The sequence below is a fragment of the Miscanthus floridulus genome, chromosome 12 (genome assembly GCF_019320115.1).
Source record: "Miscanthus floridulus cultivar M001 chromosome 12, ASM1932011v1, whole genome shotgun sequence".
Taxonomy (NCBI): Eukaryota; Viridiplantae; Streptophyta; class Magnoliopsida; order Poales; family Poaceae; genus Miscanthus; species Miscanthus floridulus.
The window spans coordinates 24629978-24655277 of NC_089591.1; the positions used below are offsets into that span (position 1 = coordinate 24629978).

At 50.3% G+C, this 25300-nt stretch overlaps 2 protein-coding genes across 4 annotated transcripts in view; one reads left to right on the forward strand and one right to left on the reverse strand.

Annotated features, from left to right (window-relative positions):
* Positions 1-234: 234 nt before the first annotated feature.
* LOC136495628 (uncharacterized) lies at positions 235-945 on the reverse strand. Its single transcript, XM_066491507.1, has one exon. The coding sequence runs from the start codon at positions 943-945 to the stop codon at positions 235-237; it is 711 nt and encodes a 236-aa protein (XP_066347604.1).
* Positions 946-10791: 9846 nt separating this feature from the next.
* LOC136497654 (prolyl 4-hydroxylase 1) overlaps positions 10792-25300 on the forward strand; it is a 30521-nt gene continuing 16012 nt past the window's right edge. For all 3 annotated transcript variants that reach the window (XR_010769375.1, XM_066493495.1, XM_066493494.1), the window contains exons 1-4: positions 10792-10933; positions 11548-11595; positions 11809-11855; positions 12692-12757. Coding sequence is in view for 2 of the 3 variants with exons in the window: in XM_066493495.1 (XP_066349592.1) it covers positions 10867-10933; positions 11548-11595; positions 11809-11855; positions 12692-12757 (228 nt within the window). In the remaining variant the exon portion in view is untranslated. The remainder of the gene's footprint in view (positions 10934-11547; positions 11596-11808; positions 11856-12691; positions 12758-25300) is intronic.

The following is a 25300-nucleotide window of genomic DNA, read 5'->3' on the forward strand; positions in this document are numbered from 1 at the left end:
GTGAATTAGAAGTGGATGTGCTAAAGAAGGGTTAGTGGGAGCAACAATGATAGGCTCAGAGAAAGATTCATTAGTTAGATCACAAGTTGAGCCTACGTTACATGTTACAACAACCTTATCCTTATCTTGCTCAAGGAGGGAGGAGTGAGCTTTTTCAAGCTTAGTGTGAGCTTTGCCAAGCTTCTCATGGGCTTCCACAAGACTCCCATGAGTGGCGTTGATCTCATCAAAGGATTACTCAAGAGTTTTACACTTGCGCAATTTTTTGCACTCCTTCCTCTTTGCCTCAAGACAAGTATGAGCTTGCTCTAACATATCCATGAGGTCCTCCTTTGAGTACTCCTCATCATCATCACTCTCACTCTCACTACCATCGCTCTCATCATATTTTACCTTGGTGGCCTTTGTCATGAAGCAAGTCGATGGAGTGTCGAAGAGAGAAGGCTTGTTGTTGATGGCGATACTTGCAAGTGCCTTCTTCTTGGATGTCTTTTTATCATCATCACTCGAATCATTATCATTTGAAGAAGCATCACTATCCCAAGTCACCACATATGAGCCGCCCTTCTTCTTCTTCTTGAAGGTCATCTTCTTCTCTTTCTTTTCCTTCTTCTTCTTCTTCTCATCCTCATCATTGTCACTATTGTAGGGACAATCTGCTACAACATGATCCTTGCTCTTGAACTTGTAGGATCTTCTCACTTGATCATTGTTCTTATAGTTGTCTCTTCTCTTTCTTGCACCATAGCCCTTCTTCTTCATCAATTTATCAAACTTGTGTACAAAGAGAGCCATAGCTTCTTCATTAAAGTCACTAGCATCTTCATATTCACTTGATTCTTCTTTCTTTGCTTTGCTCTTGTTCTTGGATGATGTGCTAGCCTTGAATGCCACACTCTTCTTCTCATCATTCTTCTCATCTTGGTCAACCATCTCCCTTTCCATACGGTATATCTCTTGTGTCATGACATCACTAGTACTTGGTTAGGGGTTACATCTTTCAATCATCTTATGATGATCAACCTTAATGTCTCAAATCTTAGAGGTAAGCACATCAAGAACCGATGAGAGACATCATCACCATTCACCTTCTCACCCAAGCTCTTCAAATCATTCACAATCACTTAGAGCCTATAGAACATCTCCGGTATGCTCTCATCTTCCTTCATCTTGAAGCTTGTCAACTTATCCTTGAGGATGTACAACTTAGCACTCTTGATCATCGGTGTGCCCTCATAGGTCTCCTCCAATCCCTTCTAAAGTTCATTGGCATTCTCAAGATCCTTGATTTGCTCAAACACCTTTGAATCAATGGCATTGTAGATGGTGTTGAGAACCATTGTATTGCATTGCTTGTTGGCTTGATCCTTCTCAGTGAGGTTGGTGGGATCAAGAATCACAAAGTCATTCTCCATCACATCACACACCTTGTCATTGATTGAACCCAAATACATCTTCATCTTTCTCTTCCAATAATCATATGATGTGCCATCAAAGAACGGTGGTTTGCCCCACAACACTGGTTGAACACAACTTGAGCCATCTTTTGAAACCGAAGGTTGTTAATCCTTGATTAACTGGTGGCTATGGCTCTGATACCACTTGAAAGGTCCTAAATGTCTAGAGTAGGGTGAATAGCCTAATAAAATCTCTACAAAATACTAGAGCAACTAGTTAGTCAATTACAAAGCGAAGCTTTCTGCTCTAGCTCCATTCAAAGGTTGCAAGCCACCTATTCCAACAATTCTAGTAGATTATGATCTCTAGGCACACACAAAAGCTATGTCACTAGTGCTACTCTAGTTGAGCTAGCTAGAGAACTAATTAACACTAAAACTACTAACTAGCTAACTACACTAGTAATTAAACAACAAGCTACACAAGTATATCAACTAAAGTAAATACAAGGGATGAGATGAAGATTGATATACCGACCGTGGCATGAGACAATGTGAACACCAAGTGAAATAGCAATGAAAGCTAAGGGACAATTGACACCCAATTTTTATCCCAAGGTTCATGTTCATGCCAGCACGCTACGTCCTCGTTGTGAAGGCCGATTCACTTGGTGGTTCGCGAGCTAATTGGCATGATGCCAAGCCCTACACTAGGGTGCCTCAAGAACCTACACAAGATGTGGGCACTCAACTTCATGAGCAATCCACTAGAAGTGCTTTTGGCTGCTCTGCTTGGGAATAAGCCCAAGAACCCCTCACAAATCCACTAGGAGATAGCGACTGAACAATCACCAACTCGTGCCAACCTCCTCAAGCTGCTCCAAGCCATCTAGGTGTCAGCAAACACCAAGAGTAACAAGAAAATGGTAGCTCCAACGATCCCCAAGTGCCCCTAGGTATAATCACTCAAGCAATGCACTTTGGATCACTGCCAATCTCACTATGATGATGAATCATTGATAGAGATGAGTGAGAGGTGTTTGCTTTAGCTCACAAGGATGTATCACTAGTGAAAATGTGTAAGGGAGTGAGCTAGAGCCGGCCCAAGTCTGTTTATAGAGCCCCCTTGGCTCAAAGAGCTGTTGGGCTCTTGGAGGACTGACCGGACCTGCCTGCACCATCTGGACTGGGCGCACCCAGTAGGGTATGGTCCTCAGATACATGCCACATGTCGTCAGCTTTCAACCTCGATAGTTGATCTTCAACGGTCATTACTGCGTGTGCGCCTTGACTGCTCTGGACTAGACTCTCCTAGCTGGGTTCGGTCGCTTCCTCACATGTGAGTCCAAACACATCTAGAGAGCTTCCCAAGCACTAAGAAGCAACTACACACGATCCTCACCAAAAGATCAGACTTGCCTCTCTAAGGATTCGGTCGAAGCAAATTTCGCACCGAGAGCTCTAGGGCACTGTGGACTAGGTTCGGTGCACCCAAACGGACTCACTCGCAGAGTCCGGAGTACCCTGCATCGCCACGCATCCCACTCATCAATGTCGCTGCTCAACTGGACCCTCAGCGTCGGGTCTGATCACTCCACCTTGGTGGGTTTGGGGCCAACTCCGCGCCCATGGCCTAGGGTTGAGTCTGGACCGGACTCACCCCTTCAGGGTCTGGTCCTATCGAAGCCAGGGTCCGGCCCCTCTGCTCCTCCTCTTCCTTTTCTTTTTCTTTCACTTCAACCACTTCACCCTTTCTTCCAAGTTGCTAACCATAGTGTATAAATCATGTGCACGTGAGTTAGCATTTTTCCAAGCATTTTTCAATGGTTAATTGTTAGCACACTAGGTCCTAATGCATATGCATGTATGACTTCACCTAGTGGTACTTGATAACCGCTTAACCATGATTTCCCTATTCATAGTACGGCTATCTATCCTAAATACACTCACACCCTCTATGATGTATTGAGTGACAACACAAAAACTATTTGATACCTTTGCCTTAATCATCCTTGGTTTTTATTTTTTTCTCTTTCTTCTTTTCCAGGTTGGAGCACTTGATCATCTCTTTTGGTCACCTCTATCACCATGACCATCATCTAGCTCCACCACTTGGTATGTACCACCCTATCTCAAACACAACACTTGATGACAAGGGTTAGTACACTAGGTTTTGTCAATTAGCCAAAACCAAACTAGGGCTCTCAATGTTTGACTATGGGGTGAGCTCCCTAGCGAAGCTAAGGCACGAGGAAAGGGAACACAATGCCATGTTGGTCGTGGCACTCCAGTTCATGAGGCACGTCCACTAAGGGTTCTTTGACTCTGTCCTCGAACAGTCGCTGCTTCGAATGTCAGGCAAGGTGATTAGGGTTGTGCGACATGAGCTATTGCACATGTTGCATGGTGACGTTCAGCCTAGTCATCCCGATCGAGGACGTTGTGGAAGCTAGCCAAGCAGCTAGGCACCATCTATGCGAGTGACATGAATGCCACAATCACCGATGTTGTCATGCTGGATCCGTGAACTAAGGTGCTACTTGGTTGATGGGATGAAGTGGGATGTGGTGGGATGATCCTACCTTCAAGGGTGTTTGGTTGAGGGGCAGGGGGATAGGATCGCCTCTAGATGGGAATATTCTCGTACATTCAAAGATGACCCAGTCCCTAGAAATCGGAGGGATGGGGGCGTCCTCTCTCGAGCGCCGTTTCTACGGTCGCTGGTCAGTCTTCCTCTCTCCACGCATGCTACTCCATACTCCGGCTTGGGTGGCGTGGTAGGATGGGCAGCGAGACCGAGTGGCCGGCACGACACCCCGAGCGGCCGGCACGACACGCCGCCGAGCAAGCGACGCGGCAGAACCACCTGGGACGGGGCCAGATCCAGACAGGGGGCGTAGGGCGTCGGAGCGTCGACAAGCTACCCCATAGGACTTTGGGCGTGAGGCGTGGAGGGCAGACGCGGAAGCTCCGGCGAGCTACTACACAGTGGAAGCGCCGACGAGCTCCTGCTTGGGGCACGTGTCCGTGACACGGCGGTGGCGCTTGCAGTACGTGACCTAGCGGTGGTGAGCTCGCCCACGGCTGGTGTGGAGGCGCGGCATTGAGGCTGTGCGTGGTCTGCAACGGCGGTGGGATGTCCCGCGGTGGCGAGCTGGTGCGCTGCCGGCGTGGGGGCGCAGCGGTGAGGCCACGCGCTGTGTGCGGCGACGTAGGGCGCGATGGGGATGCGGGCGGAAAGAAGCTTTTTTCTCAATATTTTTAATATAAAACAGAACAAAAAGATAAGGTTAGTTTAGAGATTGACATGTGGGTCCCAGTATAACAGTGTTTAACGGTGTCAAATACGTCCTCCATCCTATCATCCCTCCAACCAAACATAAAATGGGTCGGTCCCGTCCCTCCTCAACCAAACAGAAAATGGTTCCGTTCCATAAAAAGAACGGAGACAGGATCATTCCACTCTACCTTGACTCCTAACCAAATGCTACCTAATAAGGCGCGGTGGGAAAACAAGTTTCTGGTCAACTTGAAGTGGATCATGGCGGCACGTTTTCACTAGTGCAAGTTCCCAGTCACCCGTGGCCATGGATGTTGAATATTTACTTTGCTATCCTTGAGACTTCATGCTTCGGATCGTTAGAATTCCCTACACTTACTAGTTTTGATTCACTAATCTATCCTGGTCTTTGAGAGCTATAATTGAATAAGGTTGAGTGTTTCTTCATTATCCTCAAGTATATGAATGCACCAGCTTCCCAGCGGATCGAAGAACGGGGAGGCGGCGGCTCGTTATCATGTACTCCTTGTCCCTAAATATACATCATTTTCGTTTTGTGATAAACAACTTTGATTAAATATATATTAAAAATAGGGGCTCTTGTATTTTTGCTCCTACTTTGATGTGCAATTGTGATTTTGCCCTCGTTTTTCTAACTTTGTGATTTTGCTCTTCACTGTTAGCAAGTCAACGCGATTTTGCCCCTAGTCAATGGTCAAAACAAGGGCAAATTCACAAAGATAAGGGGCAAAATCGCGTTGACTTGCTAACAGTGAAGGGTAAAATCACATAGTTAGAAAAATGAGGGCAAAATCACAATTGCACTTCAAAATAAGGAGCAAGAACACCAAAAACTCTTAAAAATATTAATATTTATGGTACATAATTAGTATTATTGAAAAGATCTATGAATCTAGGATTTTAATAAATTTGTTTCGAGATATAAATTTTGTACGTATTTTTTATAAATCGAGTCAAACTTATGGTACGCATATCAACGACGACAGTTATTTAGGGACAGAGGAAGTAGAAAGAATATGGGCGCCTGCTACATTTCCCGTACGACCTTCTTGTGGAGGGAAAAGGAGACGTGGCCTGGTGCTACGCAGGAGGGCGGCAGGGCCTCGGTCCTTGTGCTTGAATATCTTGTTGAAGATGGTGGCGTCGCCCAAATCCACGTCGAGGCTGGCTCTGGTTTGACTCCTTGCGGGAGAGAAGAAACAGAGAGAGAGCACACGCAGCGACCACTGAGAGCAGTGGCGGAGCTTTTCAATTTTGACGCCTAGGGCCGCTATCAAAGCGTATATAGCGCTCGACGCTCGCATCGGGTAAAAATACCGCCCGCCCCTGGGTCTAATACCGATAGATAACAAAACTAGCTTATAAATACATAAGTAATAAGTTTAGATTATATCTTAATTCCATACTAAAATCCATAACATAATTGATAGAAACATGAAAGTGGTTACAGAATTACCTAACTAATGATGGTTTGGATCGGCCTCGTCTATCATATATTCATCAAGAGCATCATATGAACCTGAACATACATACAAATTAGTAATGTAATCCATAAAATACAATTGATCATTCGACAATGACAAGGAAGGTAGAAAAATATCAATGCAAGTATGCAACGTACCACTTGCTCTAGTTTGAGGTAATGGAGGTAACTTTTTCATCCGAGTCTTCAGTTCTTGAAAGTGATATAAAATATCTTCATCTTTGATCTTTGCAAGACATCCGCTCAATATAACAAATCATCCTATGATTCAACCATTCACCCCCCATCTTACTCCTCAACTCATTCTTGACAAATTTCATAGCTGAAAAGGCTCTCTCAACCATGGCGGTCGCAACTGGCAAAGTCAAGGCTAAGACAACGAGACGATAAACCAATTGAAAAACTGTGTCTCTCAGATTGAACCATCTTAATAGCAAGATCTCCAAGGTTGTAACAATTAGCAAAATTAGAATCATTTCTCACATCACCAATGAATATGTCAATTTGTTCTCTAAGGCATAAAAGGTCATATGAGGAGAAGTCATCTTTATAAATCTGAGCCAGCTCTAGTATTTTGGATCTATCATAGTTGGCAAAAGAATTCCTTGGATCTAGACAAGTAATGCATCTCAATAGTTGAGTAGACCTTTCAGCAAAGCGATTATTCATTTCCACAATAATCTTGTCATGCACCACATTAAATATTTCATACTTGAAATGGTGATAGTGAGTCACTAATTGCCCTCCTCGTCCCCTTGCGCGACCCCTAACAGTTAATGTGTCCTCCATATTTGGTACAATGATATTATGTAAGAGACAAAAGGCCTTTACCTCCTCAAATAGTTCTTCCCAACCATGCTCTCGTACCTCACTAACTTGTTCCAATGTTGTCCCAATCAATCCTACAGCAAGAACAATGTTCTGATCTTTCTTTTGCAAGCATAGAGACAAATCATTAGTTTTTCCCAACAAGCGGATCATGAGATGCAAAACAAGCACAAATTCAAAGTTCTCCATCTGTTTCAACAAACCTGAAGCCACATATCTCTTGTCCCCATTAGTGGTATCCTCAGCCAAATTCTCTAGTACCTCTAGAATAGAATCCCACATGAGAAGAATTCGGCACAAGGTTTTATGATGCGAACCCCATCGAGTATCCCCTGGCCGTGCAAGGTTGGTTTCTTGGTGTTTTCCTCTCCCTGAAAAAATCTCACCCCTCTCCAATTGGTTCACAAGATGCTCATGGTGTTGTTGGGCCATTTGATCCCTTCTCTTACAAGAAGCATTGACATTGTTAACAATCAAAGTGGAGGTGTTAAAGAATTCAAAGACAGAAGAGCAACACTTGACAACAGAAACAACCACTAATTGCAATTGGTGTGCAAAGCAATGTATGTAAAAAGCATATGGGTTTTCATCTAATATCCGTCTTTGCAACCCATGAAATTCTCCCCTCATGTTTGATGCCCCATCATACCCTTGTCCACGCAATCTAGACATTGACAATCCATGGGATGCAAATAGACCATCCAAAGTATTCTTTAGAGACAATGATGAGGTGTCAGGAACTTCTTCAATGCCAAGAAATCTCTCAATCACTTCACCTCGTGCATTGACATACCTACATCAGCCATGAAAAACAGCAAGGATGACATTACAGTTCAAAAACAGCAAGGATGGCATTATAGTTTGCTCCTTAATTATAGCAAGCTAAACAGTACAAACTAACCTCAAAACGACGGCCATTTGCTCCTTAATAGATGCATCTCGAGCCTCATCGACAAGAATGGCAAAGGGCCTATCCCCAAGATCTGCTAGAATGGCTTTGGTGGTCAGCTCTGCACAAGCTCTACATATGTCCTTCTGAATTTCTGGTGAAGTCATTTGATTGTGACGGAGCAAATTTGCCGCATTTTTATCCTTAGCTTTGTACCATTCTACCATCTCTAAAAAGTTCCCCTTATTGCCTGAGCTAGAGGATTCATCATGTCCACGAAAAGCATGTGCTTGCAATAAAAGGAACCTTATCACTCCTAATATAATGAGCATCCACCCTTTATATTCCTCCTCCGACTTCTTACCACCACGGTTCATCACATGTGCCACACTTTGCCTTTGATTTTTAAAGTCCTCATAAGCCCTTCTAGACTTATTGTGATCTATACCATTAGAATGGGCATCAATCAAATCACGCCCATCCTTCCATCCACGAAATCCATTAACCGTGAAAGCATCAACACCATAATTTTCAGCTCTAGGTTGTTTAAAGAGATAACAATACAAACAAAATGCGGCGTCTTTGACAAAACTATACTCCAACCATGCATGATTGAACCATGCATCTTGAAATGATCTATTACGATTGCCTATCTTTCTTTTTGGATAAGCATGACCTTTTGGTTGGCATGGACCCTTTGAAATATAAGCTCTTCTAACTGCATCCCTTATGTTTGGGTCCATTTGATCAATCAGGTATCCGAAGCCCTAGGATCAGCAACAATATCATCGCTATTAGGAGTAACTTGGGGTTGGGGATTATTTTGCAAACCATTTGCATTGCTAGGTCCAGGTCCAGGTGGATCTTCTACTACTGCCTGCTGTAGGTGGTTCTTCTACTCCTACTGGTTCTTCGAAAATCGATGTTCCTTCTACTACTTCTGATTGTACTGATGCAGAAGGTTGGATTTGTGACACTGGTTGTATAATTGGTGTAGGAGCAGGAGAAAAAAAACATTTTAATGTCCTTTTCCTCTTCATTGTGCAACTCTAGAACTCTACAGACTACAAAAATTGACATAATTAAAATCAATTACAGTATCATTCATGGAATTTCTAGATCGGAACGATTGATTTGAGAATTGGAATTGGGATTTGGATATTACCACTGCTTCGGTAGTTCGGTGCTTCCTGAATCTTGATGGCGCTGCAGGCCTGCAACAGTGCAGCACCTGCGCCAGGCCCAGGCGGACGGCCACGGCCAGTGCGCCACCACGCCAGGCCCTAGGCTGGCCGGTGGGCAGCGGCGGGCGGGCCGCTGGTCCCACACTCCCACCCCCGCACGACTGACAGCGAGAGCAGGGGAGGACGGCGGCGCCCAGCCGCCCAGCCCAGCGGCCGAGTGGGGATGGGGAGTTGGGGACTGCCGCTGGGGGCCTGGGGCGCTGGGCAGGACTGGCGCTGGGGGCTGACCGGCTGGGGCAGTGCCGCAGGCCCGCAGTGGGGCCTCGCCGCGACGGGTCGACGGTGAAACCGAGACGAGCGAGCCGAGGTCGAGCCGTCGAGGGGAGGCGGCGTCGCAGCGAGGCGCCGAGGCAGGAGCGGGGCAGCGGCAGCGGGCTTTCTGAGCGTCTGAGCGAGTCCGAGTCGGAGTTGTGAAGGATTTTCCTGGGCCGGAGTTACGAAGGATTCGGCCCAACGACTAGGGTCAGGCTGAAAACATACCTATATTATAAAGGGAAATTTGGGCCACGCCTAGGGCCGTGGCCCTAGCGGCCCCAGGCCCAAATCCGCCCCTGACTGAGAGGACAAACGGACTGTTAAGTTGGATAGAGGTATGGGTAAAATGGACTTTTGCATGTCTCTTTGTCTCAACCTAGTTAGGATCCACTCTGGCATTGTGATATGGTATGCCACACAAAAATTGTGAGAATGTAGTGTTACTGTTAACGGTAGCAAATATGTCCTCTATTAATTTTAAATTATAAGACGTCTTTATTTTTTTAGATACCTTGCTTTTGTTATGTATGTAGATAAATATATAAGTGCATAATAAAAATTATGTACCTTGAGAAATTAAAACGTGTTATAATTTAAAACAGAGGTAGTGGTTTAAGGACATATTTGGTTCACCTATGCCAGACTCGCCCTGAGACGTGGCCACGCCAAAGATACGACAGAGGATTTGTCGCCAAACATTTGGCGAACTGAGGCGCAAAAATAAACTATTCGCGTGTGTTAAAGGCGGGCAACGCCACAACTCGAGGAACCAATCAAACAGCCGACTGACTTGTGGCACAAAAGCTACGTCGTGGTGTGGCATGGTGCGGCTGATGAACCAAATAGAGCTTAAAACTGCCAATCGGATAGTGGGTCTATGGCCCCGTTCGGCTGGCAGAATCTTGGCTGAAATGGACTGGTTTTGTGAGAGAGAAATACTGTTTGACTGGATGGATGAACAGTAAAATGAGTGGGGAACCAGCCGGCTGGTCTGAACTTTCAGACCAGCGAACGCCCTCTATGTCAGTGACAAATACAGTCTGGGTTCACAAAAGAATACTGCTATGTTCGTTTGAATTTAGTGCGCTCTCACAATATTTCAACATAAGCTAACTTTCAACGTAAGCCAACTTCCAGTATAAGAGAACAGTGTGCACAATTATAGAAACCTATCAGTTAAATTTGCTCATATTGAACAAGTTTATAGTAAATAATAGTATTATTAATATCTCTAAACAAATTTATTATAAAAATATATTCTATAACAAATATAACGATACTTATTAATATTTTTATATAATTTTAGTTAACCTCGAAACGTGAGAATTGTAATTTTTTTTAGACGAGGGAGTCCTAGCTAAAAAATCTCCTCCAATGAGTATTGTTCTAAGGCAGTCAGGACTCAGGCGCCATAGCTCTGCTCCAGAGTGGGCACCCGTCACCCGTGGGCACGACGAGATTCGGCGGGGATGGCGCGGTGGCGGGCACGGCGCCTGCTGCCTCTGGTCACCTTCGTCACACTCGGCATGATCCTTGGTGAGCACGCACCGCGCCTCCATCTACTCCCCTCGTTTCGCCCGGCGGCTCCTGCGGTCCCTCGGTTTGCGTTCTCTTGTCTCAGCTTGGCTTCTTACTGGATCGAGTCTGAGCGTGGCTCGGGCTAGTTGGGGGAGGCGGCGGAATGTCGAGCATGCTTCTCTCTGGCTGCTCAGGTGCCCGTGAACTGTCAGTTTCCCCGTTAAATCTGACGCATCTGTGCGCGATTAGTGGTTTGCGTAGGCGCGTAGGGTAAATCGCGGAAATTCTACTCCATTCAGGCTCTACGCATCTACACCCCTCATCAGATTCACTTCGGAGCAGTTACAGTTTGCCGGAGTGGATGCGGCTTCAGTGTAGGTCAGTTTAAGGAGGCATTGAACTTGGTGTCGTGACGAAGCATGGTTGCTTTGGGCGTCATGGCATGCACGATGCCCTCTGTAGTTTTTAATGTTCTTCATGTGATTAGCTTCAGCATCTAGTTTCACAATGCTTCTCTTATCCTCAAATACTGGTTTCTTAACTCCAGCTAGTATTTTACAAAATTGTGTAGATCTTACATAATTCAGTAATTTTATTTTAGTTTCATTTTGCTTCCTTTTCCATGAATGCAGGATCTTTGCTTCAGTTAGCATTTCACCATCGACTAGATGGCTATTCACGTATGTGTCCCCTCCCTATTTTGCTGAACTCCAATATGCACGCTTGGGTGTCTTTTCTCATTTATTTTGCATTATAATACACATTCTGTTATTTTTGTTTCTATTTTGTAATATAAAATTCTCTACCTGTTTATTCCCTTGTATTCAACTTTCGTTTAGGTTCCCTTTGAGTGTGTGTCACTGAACTTTCTTTTTTATGCATCACAAATATAGTGCACGCAGATAGTGATCCAGAGGCTGGTCTTCTTCGCCTTGGATATGTAAGTTCTGGTATCACATTCATGCCTTAAGCTGTATAATCTCCATAAATATTATGTATGCGTGAGGCATAGATTGTTTTCTCTCGAACGCACAGCGTTATATTAAGAAGTTAGGAATCTAAGAAGACTCATACAAGCCCATTAGGGTATGATTTACATGAGTGACTGGCCAATATAGTTTTCATCTGGCTTATTTTGTTGCAATCCACCCTAACTGTATGTTTGGTTCGAGCTACTAAACTTTAGTAGCTACTAAACGGTTTAGTCACTTTTAGTAACTCCAGAGTTACTAGAGAGGACTAAAGCTCTTTTAGTAGCTTTTAGTCATAGCGTTTGGTTGAAAAGTTACTAAAGTGACTAAAAGCTACTAAATTTAGTAGCTGCTAGGCAAACCAAACATGCCCTAAATGTCTTCACTAATCAGATACTGTTGCTGGACATTGTCTAGCTATTAATTTTTGCCAAAAATGGGAACCATCAAATAGATTTAGAAGAGAAGCAATTTAAGATGGCAACTTCTAGTGTGAGGAATGTACTGAAACAAAGTGTAGTGGTAGTCTTAGCCTTTCTATTTCTTTTTTATGAAATTCTGTGCAGGTCACTAGAGAAAAGTATCTTGAATTCTTGGTAAAATTTGCTAGATCAGTATAATTTGAGAACTTGTCAGCTTGTGGCATGAATGATGTTGGATTCACTGTTTCAGTCATGAAACATAATTGCATAGGTTTTTTTTTTCCAAATAATTTCAGTTACACTTACTAAAGGTCCAGTTTGGCATCTACCTATCCAGCATTTTCTTGTTTCTCACCAAATTTCCTTATAATTATAATGTGAAGGTGAAGCCTGAAGTTATCAGCTGGACGCCAAGGATAATTGTTTTCCACAATTTTCTTAGTTCAGAGGTTTGTCCCTCTCTCTATAACCCCAAGGCATTAATGGTATGCACAGTCACTATGCATTCATAGCACCAACATAAATCATAGTAGGCAAGACCAGTGCCACTTAGATTCGTTTGCCTGCTGGAAAATGGAGTTATGTAGAACTGTAGATTGCTCTTATTGCTGGTAACTTTTACATATGAACAGGAATGTTTGTTTCCAGTCCAGCAGTAGGTGAAGTGTGTTGTGCAGGAACAAAACGCAACTGCACACAATTTTTTTTTTTTAAAATGGTTGGGAAAGAACTGAGCATTTTATAAAGGGGGCTATTGCGTTCTTGCCCCTATTTTGAATCTCAATTGTGATTTTACCCTCATTTTCTTCCACTTTGTGTTTTTACCCCTGCTTTTCCAAAACGAAGGTTCAGTTTACCCCTATTCCGTGAGCAGCAGGTAACGGTGTTAAAAAAGTTGAAAGATGACAAGTTTGCCCTTCCGAATATGCCCCTACTTTTTTGACAACTTTGTGATTGTACCCCTGTTTGATTACGTGTATATTTAAGCAGCATTTCGATAGATTTGAACAGAAATTTGCCAACAAAAATTTGATAGAAAATTGCTAACAAAATTTGGCACAAATTTATCAAAATTTTGACATCATGACACAAAAGCAAATAGGTAGTGATTGGCCTCATGCCCTCATCTTTACTTTAACTCATTACTTCTTGCCTGCCACACGGAAGCAATATTGGATTGCAATCAAATCAATTTTAACGGTGAGCTTTCTAATCGAAGCAAATCCATCAGGCATCAGCTGCACGCAACATCTATCTATGGGCAGCCATACTATCTCAGCCATTTTGGATCAGTAGACCAAATCCCACCAAATCCCATCGGATGAAAAATTTTGTACCTAGGCAACACCAAATCATAGCTCTGGACCTGTCAGCCTCCGGCTCCATTGCCTGGCCGCACACGCCCACTCGACGCACGCCGCCCGACGGGCCCGCTGTTGGCCTTCCGCCGCCGCCGCACCCAGCCATCCGCTAGAGTTGAGAGAGAGAGGCGGGTCTTCGGCTCCATGGTCGGCTGCTTTCACGAGACGCGCACTCGCGACGCCGGCCAAGCCGCGCGCACCCGCGCCAAGCAGAGCCGCGTGCCTAGCTGCGCGCCCACGTTAGGCTAAGCCGCGCGCGCCCGCGCCGCTTTCTCCGCCTGGCCGCACGCGCCCGCTCGCCGCGCCCACCCGACGGCCTGACGCTGCCCTTCCGCCACCACCGCCGTCGCACCCAGCCGCCCGCTGCCTGCTAGCTTTGAGAGGGACGACCCTGAGAGAGATGACCGAGAGATAAGTGGTAAGTTTGTCTTTTCATAGGGCTTTTGTTAATTTTTAATTGCTTTGATCCGGATGTAGATAACTGAGTTAAGAATTGGGGTAAACGGTGCCTTCATTTTGGAAAAGTAGGGGTAAAAACACAAAGTGGAAGAAAGTGGGGGTAAAATCACAATTCGGGTTTGAATAGGGGCAAAAACACACTATCTGTGCTTCACATGTTGCTTGGTTACATTGCACATTTGATGTTGCGAATCGATACTATGGGAAGGCAATGATTTGATCCACTAAAAGAATTTGTTAGAGGGAGGAGATTGTTGATGCATTAAGAAGTTTGTTTGGGAGGGTTTTTTTGGTATTTGGTTAGAGGTTCTTGGGAAGTTTTGGAGGAATGGGACGAATGAACCTACTCCATCTTTCAATCTCAGTTTGCTGCATATAGTAGTTGACTATGTTATGATACATGAGCTAATTTGGTTAGACATGAATTAGATCCAATCGCTTTAGATTGCCAAGAAAGTTGACCAAAGTCCCTGCAAAGTATCATGTGGGGCCACCACTACACGCACCGCACCAGCGCCAGAGACGCACCCAGGGCTGCGAACGCCGTGCCACCCGAGCCAACAGCGCCGTAGTGCACGCGGTCATCGCGTCTACACGATCAGTTTGATAGTGTGGCCAATCTAGGCCTTAATTGTAGTTGTTTCCTTCTGAGGTTGTTAGAGGGAAAGCCCTATTTACTTGTTGTAACCGTGTGACCAGACTCAAGCAATATCAGTTATCTCCTTCCTTAGTCTTCCTCTTCTCCAAAATAGGTCATCGGGGGTAAAACCTTGCCACAACCCTAACGATCGGGGCTACGAACTCCGTAGCCGCAGTCGACCGACCTACGACCTTGACACCCTTTACAACCTGGTATTATGTTCCAGGCGTTACTTGCTGTAGCCGCCCACCGCACCATCGTCGCCACCATGCTCCGCTTTCGCCCCGCCCACCCCGCACCGCATGTCCGCCATGGGTAACAATGGCACCAACAACGACGACGTGAAGGCCGCGCTCGCCTCCCTTACGGAGACCCTCAAATCCTTGCAGACCGCCGTCGAAAGCAACTCCCAAGCGATCCAACGCCTGGATGCGTCGCGCCCACAGTCATCGTCATCGGACGCGAAGCCTGCGTTGGGCGAGCACCACAACGATCATCCCCCACGTTTCCAGAAGATGGACTTTCTGAAGTTTGACGGCAAGTCCAATCCCCTCGCCTTCATCAATCGTTGCGATTCGTACTTTTCAATAGCGCATCAAGGAGGTGTGGATGGAGTTGTACAACCTGGAGGAGGTGGCGCAATTGTGGTATATCCAAGTCTAATAGGACAAGGGTATGCCGTCGTGGCGGTGCTTCAACGAGCTCTTTCACCTCTGCTATGGTCCACCCCTGCGCTCCAATCCCCTCGGCGTGTTGGTGGAGTGCAGGTGCACGGGCTCCGTTCTCGAGTACTAAGACCGCTTCGAGGCACTGCTACCTCATGTGGGCACCCTTACCGACGCCTAGCAGGTACAACTCTTCACCGCCGGCCTCCTGCCGCCCCTTAGCCTCGATGAAGAAGTCCACAATCTGCAATCCTTTGCCGCCGTGATGAGCCTAGCCCGCAAGCTCGAGCTCCGGGATCAGTGCGCGGTTGTCAACGCGTCTCCACCAGCCACGCGCGGTCAGGGCCGTGGCTTGTTGCTGGCGCCGCAACCGCGCTTGGCCCTGCCGGCACCCTACACCGCACCAACGACACCCAACACCGCACCACTAGCACCGACGACGGTCCCCGTGGAGGGCTGCCGGTCAAGCGTTTGTCCCTGGCCAAGATGGAGGAACGGCGCCGCCTTAGCCTCTGTTACAATTGTAAACGAGAAGTTTGAGCGTGGCCATCACAAGATGTGCCAGCGCCTCTTCCTCCTAGATAGCGCGGACGAGGAGACTCCGGTCAACGACACAGTGGCGGAGGGGGTTTCGCACATTTCCCTTCACGCCATCTCCGCGGTCTGCATGAGTGAGACCATGCAGATGCACGTCCAGCTCGGTGGCGGCACCCTGCTCGCTTTCCTCGTCACGCGCTCGACCCACAATTTCATCTCCGAGGAGGCGGTACGGGGCACCTCCCCTAGCTGGAACACCATGGCGACATGAAGGTGACCGTGGCCAATGGTGAGCGCGTCCCCTGCCTGTGCGTGTTCCGCCAGACAACCTTCTCCATCGCCGGCGAGGTCTTCCAGGCAGACCTGTTCGCTCTTCCTCTTGCTGGCTGCGACGTCGTCCTGGGCACCCAGTGGCTTTGCCTCGTTGGGGCCCATCCTATGCGATTTCGGCGCCCTCACCATGTCCTTCTGGCGCCGGGATCACCGCGTGAGCTGGCGCGATGTCGCAGGTCCACCTAACCTGGCCCTCCAGCTCTTCACCGGTGATAACCTCCTGGAGGCTCTGCTCGTCGAGTTCTCCATCTTCGATGTGCCCCACTGTCTCCCGCCGCCGTGCTTCCACGACCACAACATCACCTTGGTCTAGGAGGCACAGCGGGTTGCCGTCAGACCCTACCGCTATCCAGCGACCCATAAGGACAAACTGGAGCGTCAGTGCGCCACCATGCTAGACCAGGGCTAGATCCGCTGCAACTCGTCCGCCTTCTCACCGGTGCTCCTCGTCAAGAAGGCCGACGGCTCATGGCGCTTTTGTGTCAACTACAGGGCCCTCAATGCCATCACGGTGAAGGACGCCTTCCCGATCCTTGTCGTCGATGAGCTCCTGGATGAGCTGCACGGCGCCAAGTTCTTCACGAGGCTCGATTTTGGCTTGGGCTACCATTAGGTGCGCATGAACTCGGTGGATGTGGACAAGACGGCGTTTCGCACCCACAATGGCCTCTACGAGTTCCTCGTCATGCAATTTGGCCTGTGCAACGCGCTGGCAACCTTCCAGGCTCTCATGAACGACGTCCTGCGCCCATTCCTATGCCGGTTCGTTCTTGTCTTTTTCGATGACATCCTCATCTTCAGCAACTTGTGGACCGATCATCTTTGCCACATCCGCGCCGTCCTCGGTACCTTACGCTAGCACCACCTCTTCGTCAAGCAGTCCAAGTGCGTGTTCGGCGTCACCTCCATCGCGTACTTGGGCCACATCATTTCGGCGGACGGCGTGGCCATGGATCCGGCCAAGGTCCAAGCCATGTGTGACTGGCCCCTCCCTCGCTCGGCGCGCGCAGTCCCGAGGTTCCTTGACCTGTCGGGACACTACCGCAAGTTTGTGTGACTATGACACCATCGCCGCTCCTATACAAGGATGGTTTCGTGTGGATCGATGCCGTCACCGAAGCTTTTGAGGCGTTGAAGACGGCAATCACGACGGCGCCGGTGCTGGTCGTCCCCAATTTCGGCCAACCCTTCATCATGGAGTGTGATGCGTCCTCCCATGGGTTTGAGGTAGTATTCATCCAGGACAAGATCCCTGTCGCCTTCTTCAGCTGCCCCGTCGTGCCCGCCACTGCTCCCTAGCTGCGTATGAGTGCAAACTAATCGGGATCGTCCACGCCATACGCCACTGGAGGTCGTATCTCTGGGGTCATCGCTTCCTTGTGAGAACTAACCATTATAGTTTGAAATTCCTCCTTATTAGTGCCTGGCTACGATCCTGCAACATCATTGGGTGGGCAAGCTGCTGGGGTTCGACTTTGCTGTCGAATACAAGCCCGGCGCCACAAACACCGTCACTAATGCCCTATCCCGTCGGGACATGGAAGACAGTGCTCTTCTTGCCATCTCGGGCCCCCGCTTCGACTTCATCGAGCGCCTCTGCCAAGCACAGGCCTCGGATGCGGCCCTGGTGGCCCTTTGGGACGAGATAGCTGCGGGCCAGCACGCCGTGCCGTCATGGTGGCGTACGACTCCCGCCTCTACATCGCCTCGATGTCGCCCCTGCTCACCGTCCTTGATGACGGCCATGAGGGCGTGCAACGCACCCTGCGCCGGGACTTTCACTCCCCTAACCTTTGCCGCACGGTGCACGAATACATCCGCATCTGTGCCACTTGTCAGCGCTACAAGTCGGAGCACCTCCACCCGGCGGGACTGCTCATGCCACTGTCGGTGCCGACGTGGATGTGGGCTTGTAGACAGGTAGAGAAGTTTGGGAGAATCTCCACACTTCCATTGTGTGTGTGTGGGGGGGGGGGGGTGCCACGCTAGCTATAAATAAGCCTAATACCCGCCCGCAGTCGTAGTGGGAGGATCACGAACGTACAGACTGGGGCAAAAATTCGAAAACAGCTGTATGGGGAGACCCTTGGTCATGATGTCAGCGAACTGGTGTGCCGAAGGGACATGGAGAACGCGAACTTGTCCCAGAGCAACCTTCTAGTGGACGAAGTGGATGTCGATCTCTATATGCTTGATACGACGATGATGGACGGGGTTGGCGGTCATATAGACAACGCTAACATTGTCGCAGTAGACGATCGTCGCCAAGTGAACCGAGACGTGCAACTCCTGGAGTTGCCGTAGCCAGCAGCACTTGGCCACCACATGGGCCACAACACGGTACTTTGCCTCAGCACTGGAGTGGGACATCGTAGTTTGGCTCTTGGACTAGGACACCAGATTGTCGCCGAGGAAGACGCAGAAGCCGGAGGTGGAGCGGCGTGTGTTGGTGCAACCCGCCCAGCCAGCGTCGGAGTAGGCGGTGAGCTGGCCGACGGGTCTAGTGCCCAGGTGAAGACCGGCGAAGAGGGAGCCCTTGATGTAGCGGAGAATGCGCTTGATCAGCACAAGGTGAGGCTCGTAGGGATCAATCATGAACAAGCACACCTGCTGAACAACATATGCCAAATCAGGCCGTGTCAAAGTGAGATACTAGAGGGCACCTGCGAGACTATGGTACTCGGAGGGGTCAGCGACCGGGGCGCCTGTGGTGGCGGACAGCTTGTTCCGCGCATCCACGGGCATGGCAGTGGGATGGCATTCATACATGCCAGCCCGTCAGAGAAGATCGATGGCGTACTGATGCTGCGACAAGAACAACCCCAAGCTGTCGTGCGTCATGGAGATGCCAAGGAAGTAGTGAAGGTCGCCAGGATCCGTCATAGCGAACTCGGAGTGGAGACGTGTCGTGATGAGCTATAGCAACTCACGGGCCGACGCCGTGAGAATGATGTCGTCGACATAGAGGAGTAGGTATACGACGCGATCTCTGTCCTTGTAGACAAACATAGATGCGTCAGACTTGGACGCAGTGAAGCCCATGCTGCTGATGTACGTGGCGAAGCGCTGGTTGGCAGGCCCTGGGTGCCTGCTTGAGCCCGTACAAGGACTTCTGCAGCAGACAAACATAGTCAGGTTTGGCGGGGTCAACGAAGCGGGATCGCTGCTGGCAGTAGACAGTCTCCTCGAGGTGGCCATGGAGAAAGGCGTTCTTCATGTCCAGCTGATGGATGGGCCAGGTACGCGAGGCGGTGATGCTGAGGACGGCATAGATCGTCGCCAGTTTGACAACCGGGCTGAACGTCTCGTTGTAGTTGACGCCGGCCTGTTGTGAGAAGCCGCGGACCACCCAGCGCGCCTTGTGCCGAGCGAGGGAGCCGTCGGAGTGGTACTTGTGCCTGAACAGCCATTTGCCAGTGACTACATTGGCACTAGGCGGTCGAGGTATACGACGTCAGGTACTGTTGGTGATGAGAGCATTGTACTCGACCATCGCAGCACGCCAGTTGGGATCGGAGAGGGCGCTGCGATAGTTCGCTGGAACTAGCGAGGCAGTCGTGGTGGAGAGATTGAGGCGCTCCACTAGACGCAAGTTGCCGGTCTGAGATCGCGCCACCGGGTGCAAGAGAGGCAGTGGCGCCGATTGTACGTTCGGCACCGAGGGCGCTGGTGCCAGTAGAACCGTGGGCACCGGGTTGGTGGAGGAGGACGGCACCATTGCCGCCGGAGTCAGACGGCGTCGTCATCGATGGCATGGGGTCTGGTCGAGGCCGCCGCTGGTAGGTGAGACCAAAGCGGCCCGACCCGCCTGAGCGCGGAGGAGCAGGAGACCTGCTCGGCAGCGGAGCAGTGACAGGGCCCCTATCCGCAGGTGCAGGGGCAGCAGGTGGGACGCGCTCGGGTAGGAGGAGCTGGCCAGCGTAGATGATCGCCGGGTCTTGGAGATCAGGCTGCTCATCCTCGCTGAGAGAGGGAGCAATCGTAGTTAGACACAGGTGCTCGACGCCTGAAGGCGACGGTGAAGAAAGACCCTGCATCAAAAAATCTAGTGACGACGGCATAGAGGCTGACGAGGTAGCCATAGCGAATGGGAATACCGACTCATCGAAGACTAAATGTCGAGACACTATGACACGACGAGTGGATATGTCCAGGCAGCGGTACCCCTTATGGGAGGAGGGGTAGCCGAGGAACATACGCGGAGTCGATCGAGGGGCGAGTTTGTGAGGAGTCGTGGTACTGAGGTTTGGATAGCATAGACACCCGAAGACGCGAAGGGAGGAGTAATCGGGAAGTTTCTGGTGCAGGAGTTGGTAGGGGATGGCGTGATGAACAGATGCGGAAGGGCGCCTATTGAGTAGGAAGGTGGCGGCAGCTAGGGTTTCAGCCCAATAGGGTGGCGGCATGGACGCGTGGATTAGCAGGGTGCGAATTGTGTTGATGGTGTGGAGCATGCGTTCAGCTTTGCCATATTGCTGAGAGGTGTAGGGGCATGAGAGGTGCAGTTGGATACCGTGGGCGGAGAGGAAGCTGGTGGTAGCATGATTGACGAATTCAATGCCATTGTTAGCCTGAAATGACCGTGGTGTGACGTTGAACTGCGTGTTAGCATAGGCAATGGACTCAACAATATGGTGGTGTACATCAGATTTGTGGCGTGAAGGAAATGACCAACAAAAATGAGTGTAATCATCAAGCAACACAAGATAGTATTTGTACCCTGACGTACTGAGTACTAGGGATGTCCATACATCACAATGAATCAACTCAAAAGCTGTAGTGGTGGTGGTGGTGGAACTACTGAAGGGGAGCTGCGTTTGTTTGCCAAGCTGATAGGTGTGACACAGAGAGCGCGACTGCTTATTACATGAAATGACTGACAGACTATTTAGTGTGGCGAGGGTAGAAGGACCGGGATGTCCGAGGCGGTGGTGCCATAATGTGGACGAGGTGGCGAGGCTACAGATATGGGGTGGTGATGGAGAGATGGTGTAGAGGTCCCCGCTACTATCGCTGCAAAGAATCACGTGCTCTGTCTGCTGGTCCTTAACAGAAAAACCTAAAGCATCAAACTCAATAGAACAAGAATTATCGCGAGTAAATTGGCGAACAGAGAGAAGATTCCGCACAAGGGCAGGAGCGATAAGAACATTATTAAGATGAAAGGTGGTGTCAGTTGCCGACAAGGTGGATGTGCCACGACAGGAAATGGGAATGGTGCTACTGTTACCGACGGTGATGGAGGAGTCAGATTGAGGGAGGCGAGAGAGGAGTATACCATTCGATGACGACATGAGCAGTGGCGCCAGTGTCGAGAACCCAGGGGTTGGAGTCCTGGAGGGCCAGCTAGTTCATGGCGACGATGATGCCAGCTTGATTCCACGCGGCGGCGCCCTGCTGGGAAGCAGCAGGTGGAGTGGTGGCGACGTCGGAGTACTGCGTCGGCGCGAAGGCGGTGTGCCTGTGGGTAGGTGCCGACGACGCCTGGGGCACGCCATTCCGGATGGGGAACTAGGGGGCCCCTTGTGGTTGCTGGCCGCCCCAAGGGTTGAAGCAGACCCAGGGGCCAGCCGGTGGTGTGGCGTCGCGACCGCCGCCGTGGAAAGGAACTCCACCGCGACCCTCGCACTTGTTGCAAGGGCCGCCACCGCCGCTGGCGGAGCGGCCGTAGCTGCCACCGCTGTGACCGCTGCCACTTTCGGAGGAGGTTGAACGGCAAGCCGAGCCACAGGAGGGCGACCCCGCATAGAGGGCCGTCTGCGTCGTAGCCTGCCCTTCATTGGCGAGGTGGAGTTCCTTGAGCACCAGCTTCTCACGTGCCGTGGTGAAGTTGGGTAGCGGGTTGGAATCGGTGATGTTGTCAGCGGTGCTGGAGAAGCGAGGGTTGAGGCCACGCAGGAGGTTGAGGACAAGCTGCGAGTCGATGATGGTATGACCAACGTCACGAAGGTCGTCGGCGGTGGCCTTCATCTTCTGGCAGTACGCGTCGATAGAGAGATCGCCCTGAGTCATGGAGTGGAACTCGTGGTTGAGGAATACGGCGTGGGATGCCTTGTTCGGGTGGAAGAGGTCTGCGATTGCCGTTCAGAGCCGTCGAGCATTCTGATTGGGCTCGAAGGCGAGGAGGTCGAGGACACCATCCTTAGTGGCGGTCATGAGCTAGTTGTGGACGCAGGAATCGGCCGTCGCCCATGCTGGGTCATCAGGACACGATGCCGCCGTGCCGTCAATGTGCGAGCGAAGCACGAACTTGCCGCACAAGGAGAGGAAGAAGGCTGACCAGCGAGTGTAGTTGGGGGTGCTACAGGTCGAGGGTGATTGGCACGTGGGAATTGACGGAGATGGTGGCGTACGGTGGGATGTTGAACGCTGGGGCCGAGGCAGATTCAGAGGAGTTGGTGAGGGCGCCAGTGGCGGCATTGGTCATAGACGCGGTCGTCATGGCGACATTGGAAGGTTGAAGGTGGCAGCGGTGGGCGTGTTACCGAGGCCGCTGGCTGGGGAAGAAAGGGGAGGGGCTAGCGCGTGCAGTGTCCGTGAAGGCGCACACAGTGCGTGGAGTAGATCACGCGGTGGGCGAGTGGAGGCGCATGGGAAGCGGGGTCCACGCATAGGGAGGGAGAAGAGGTCAGGGCCGCACAGAAGGGAGATGCGCCCGGTGGTAGGGCTGCGAGCGGGAGATGTGTGTGGCCGAGAGAGCGCGTGTGACGCGGGAAAGAAGAATCGCGCACACGGGCGTACGCGCCGCTGGGTGCGGGCGATCGGGTCTGCGCGGGCGTGAGCGGCTGGGTTGTGCGCTCGATCGGTCAGCACTGCAGAACCAGGAAAGGAAAGGCTATGCGCTCACGGTTGCATGCGGAAGCAAGAAGGAAAGGATATGCTCGTACAACTACATGCGGAAGCAAGATGCAAAAGCTATGCATGCACGGCTGCATGAGGAAGGGAGGAGTGCACGCGAGGTGCCGGTCATGCACAGGAGAACGAGCGGAGGGGAGAGGGGAGGAAGCGCGCGACGCTAAAGCGCGAGATCACGTGGGCTTGGTCCGCGTTCGGGGTGGAGGGAAGGGGCGAGGGAGCGCGCGGGCGTGGTCTGCAGTCCGCGCGGGATGCAGCGGGCGCGGGATGGAAAGCTGGGTCGTGTCCTGGGCCACGCGTGCGCGGGAGGGCAGGAAGCGCGTGGGTGCGTCGCCGGGAAGGTGCGCACCAGGGGGGTTTCGGGGAAGGAGAAAGCGCACAGCTGTAGAACGGCAGCGTGGGGAAGAAGCGCGCGGTGGTGCGGAAGAGAGTCAGAGAAGAGGAAGAGGCCAGAGAGAGCAGGAAGAGAACCTAGGCGAAAGATACCATGTAGAAAGGTAGAGAAGTTTGGGAGAATCACCACACTCCCATTGTGGGGGGTGCCTTCAGATATATATAGAGGCATGTACATGCACAGTGCGTACAATACGCTAGCTATAAATAGACAGAACGCTAGCTGTACAATAAGCCTAATAGGGCTGACATCAGCCTTGACTTCATCGGAGCTTTGCCTCGCGTTGGGGGCAAATTGGTGATCTTGACGGTGGTGGACCGCTTCATTAAGTATTGCCACTTCATTCTGTTAGCTCACCCTACACGATGGAATCAGTGGTGCAAGCATTCTTCACCGATGTCGTTTGTCTACACGGTGTGCCCCAGGCCATGGTCTCTGACCGCGGCCCCGTCTTCACCTCTTTTTGGTGGGAGCTCATGCGCCTCATGGGCGCTAAGCTGCACATGACGACAACGTTCCATCCCCAGTCCGACGGCCAGACGGAGGTGGCCAACCGTGTCATCGTCATGTACTTGTGCTGTTTTGCTGGTGACCAGCCTCGACAGTGGCTCTGGTGGCTTCCCTAGGCGGAGTACGTTTACAACACCGCCTACCCGTCCTCGCTGCAGGACACTCCTTTCCGGGTGGTTTACGAGCACGATCCTCCATCTATTCGCTCCTATGAGGTCGGCGAGATGCGGGTCGCTGCGGTGGCCAAGAACATGGCGGATAGGGCCGAAGCGCCACTACGACAAGCTTCACCGTGTCGTCTCCTACACCGTCGGTGAGTGGGTCTGGCTGCGTCTCCGCCACCACACCCGTGCCTCCCTGTCAACCGCGAGCAAAGGGAAGTTCAAGCCCCGCTTCTACGGCCCGTACTACATCACTGAGCTGATCAACGACATTGCCCTGCGTCTCGCCCTGCCTACCCGTGCCCGTCTCCATGACGTCTTCCATGTGGGCCTCCTCAAGAAGTTCATCGGCACCCGCCCGATGCACCCCCGCCTCTGCCGGTCATCCACAGCAGCGCCGCTGTCACCGAACCAGAATGCGCCGTCCGTGTCAGCCTTGTCCGTGGTGTTCGCCAGGTCCTCATCCAGTGCAAGGGCGAGCCCTCGTTGGGTCGGCGACTTGGGAGGACGTCGACAGCTTCATCGAGCGCCATCCATCCTTCCAGCTCGAGGATGAGCTGCTCGTCGAGGTGGGAGAGATGTCATGTGGGGCCGCCACTACACGCGCCGGACCCGTGCCTAGGGCTGCGAACGCCGCGCCACCTGCGCCGTAGCGCGCGGGGGTCACCGCGCCTATGCGGTCAGTTTGTTAGCGTGGCCTATCTAGGCCTTAATTTTAGCTGTTTTCTTCTGAGGTTGTTCGACGGCCTTGACACAATGGTATTCTGCATAATTGATGCCTAACCAAACAATACGTAACAGTCAGAACTCTAAATCACATTGGCAGCATAACATACTTCAGTTTCCATTCTTCTGTGCATGATTTCTTTCCTCTCAGTCTGTTTTTTTTTTAAAAAAATACTTTCTAATGTAATAGCTTTTCATCTATTTATACAAGTATTATCTTATGACTTCAAGTCCATTCCTTTGTTGTTCGTAACCAAGGCACCAAATGTTTAGCAAAATGCATATTACTTTGTATTTGGATGCTAATTTTTTTTTATGTTTGGTTCTTCTGGTGTACATTTAATCTTTGCA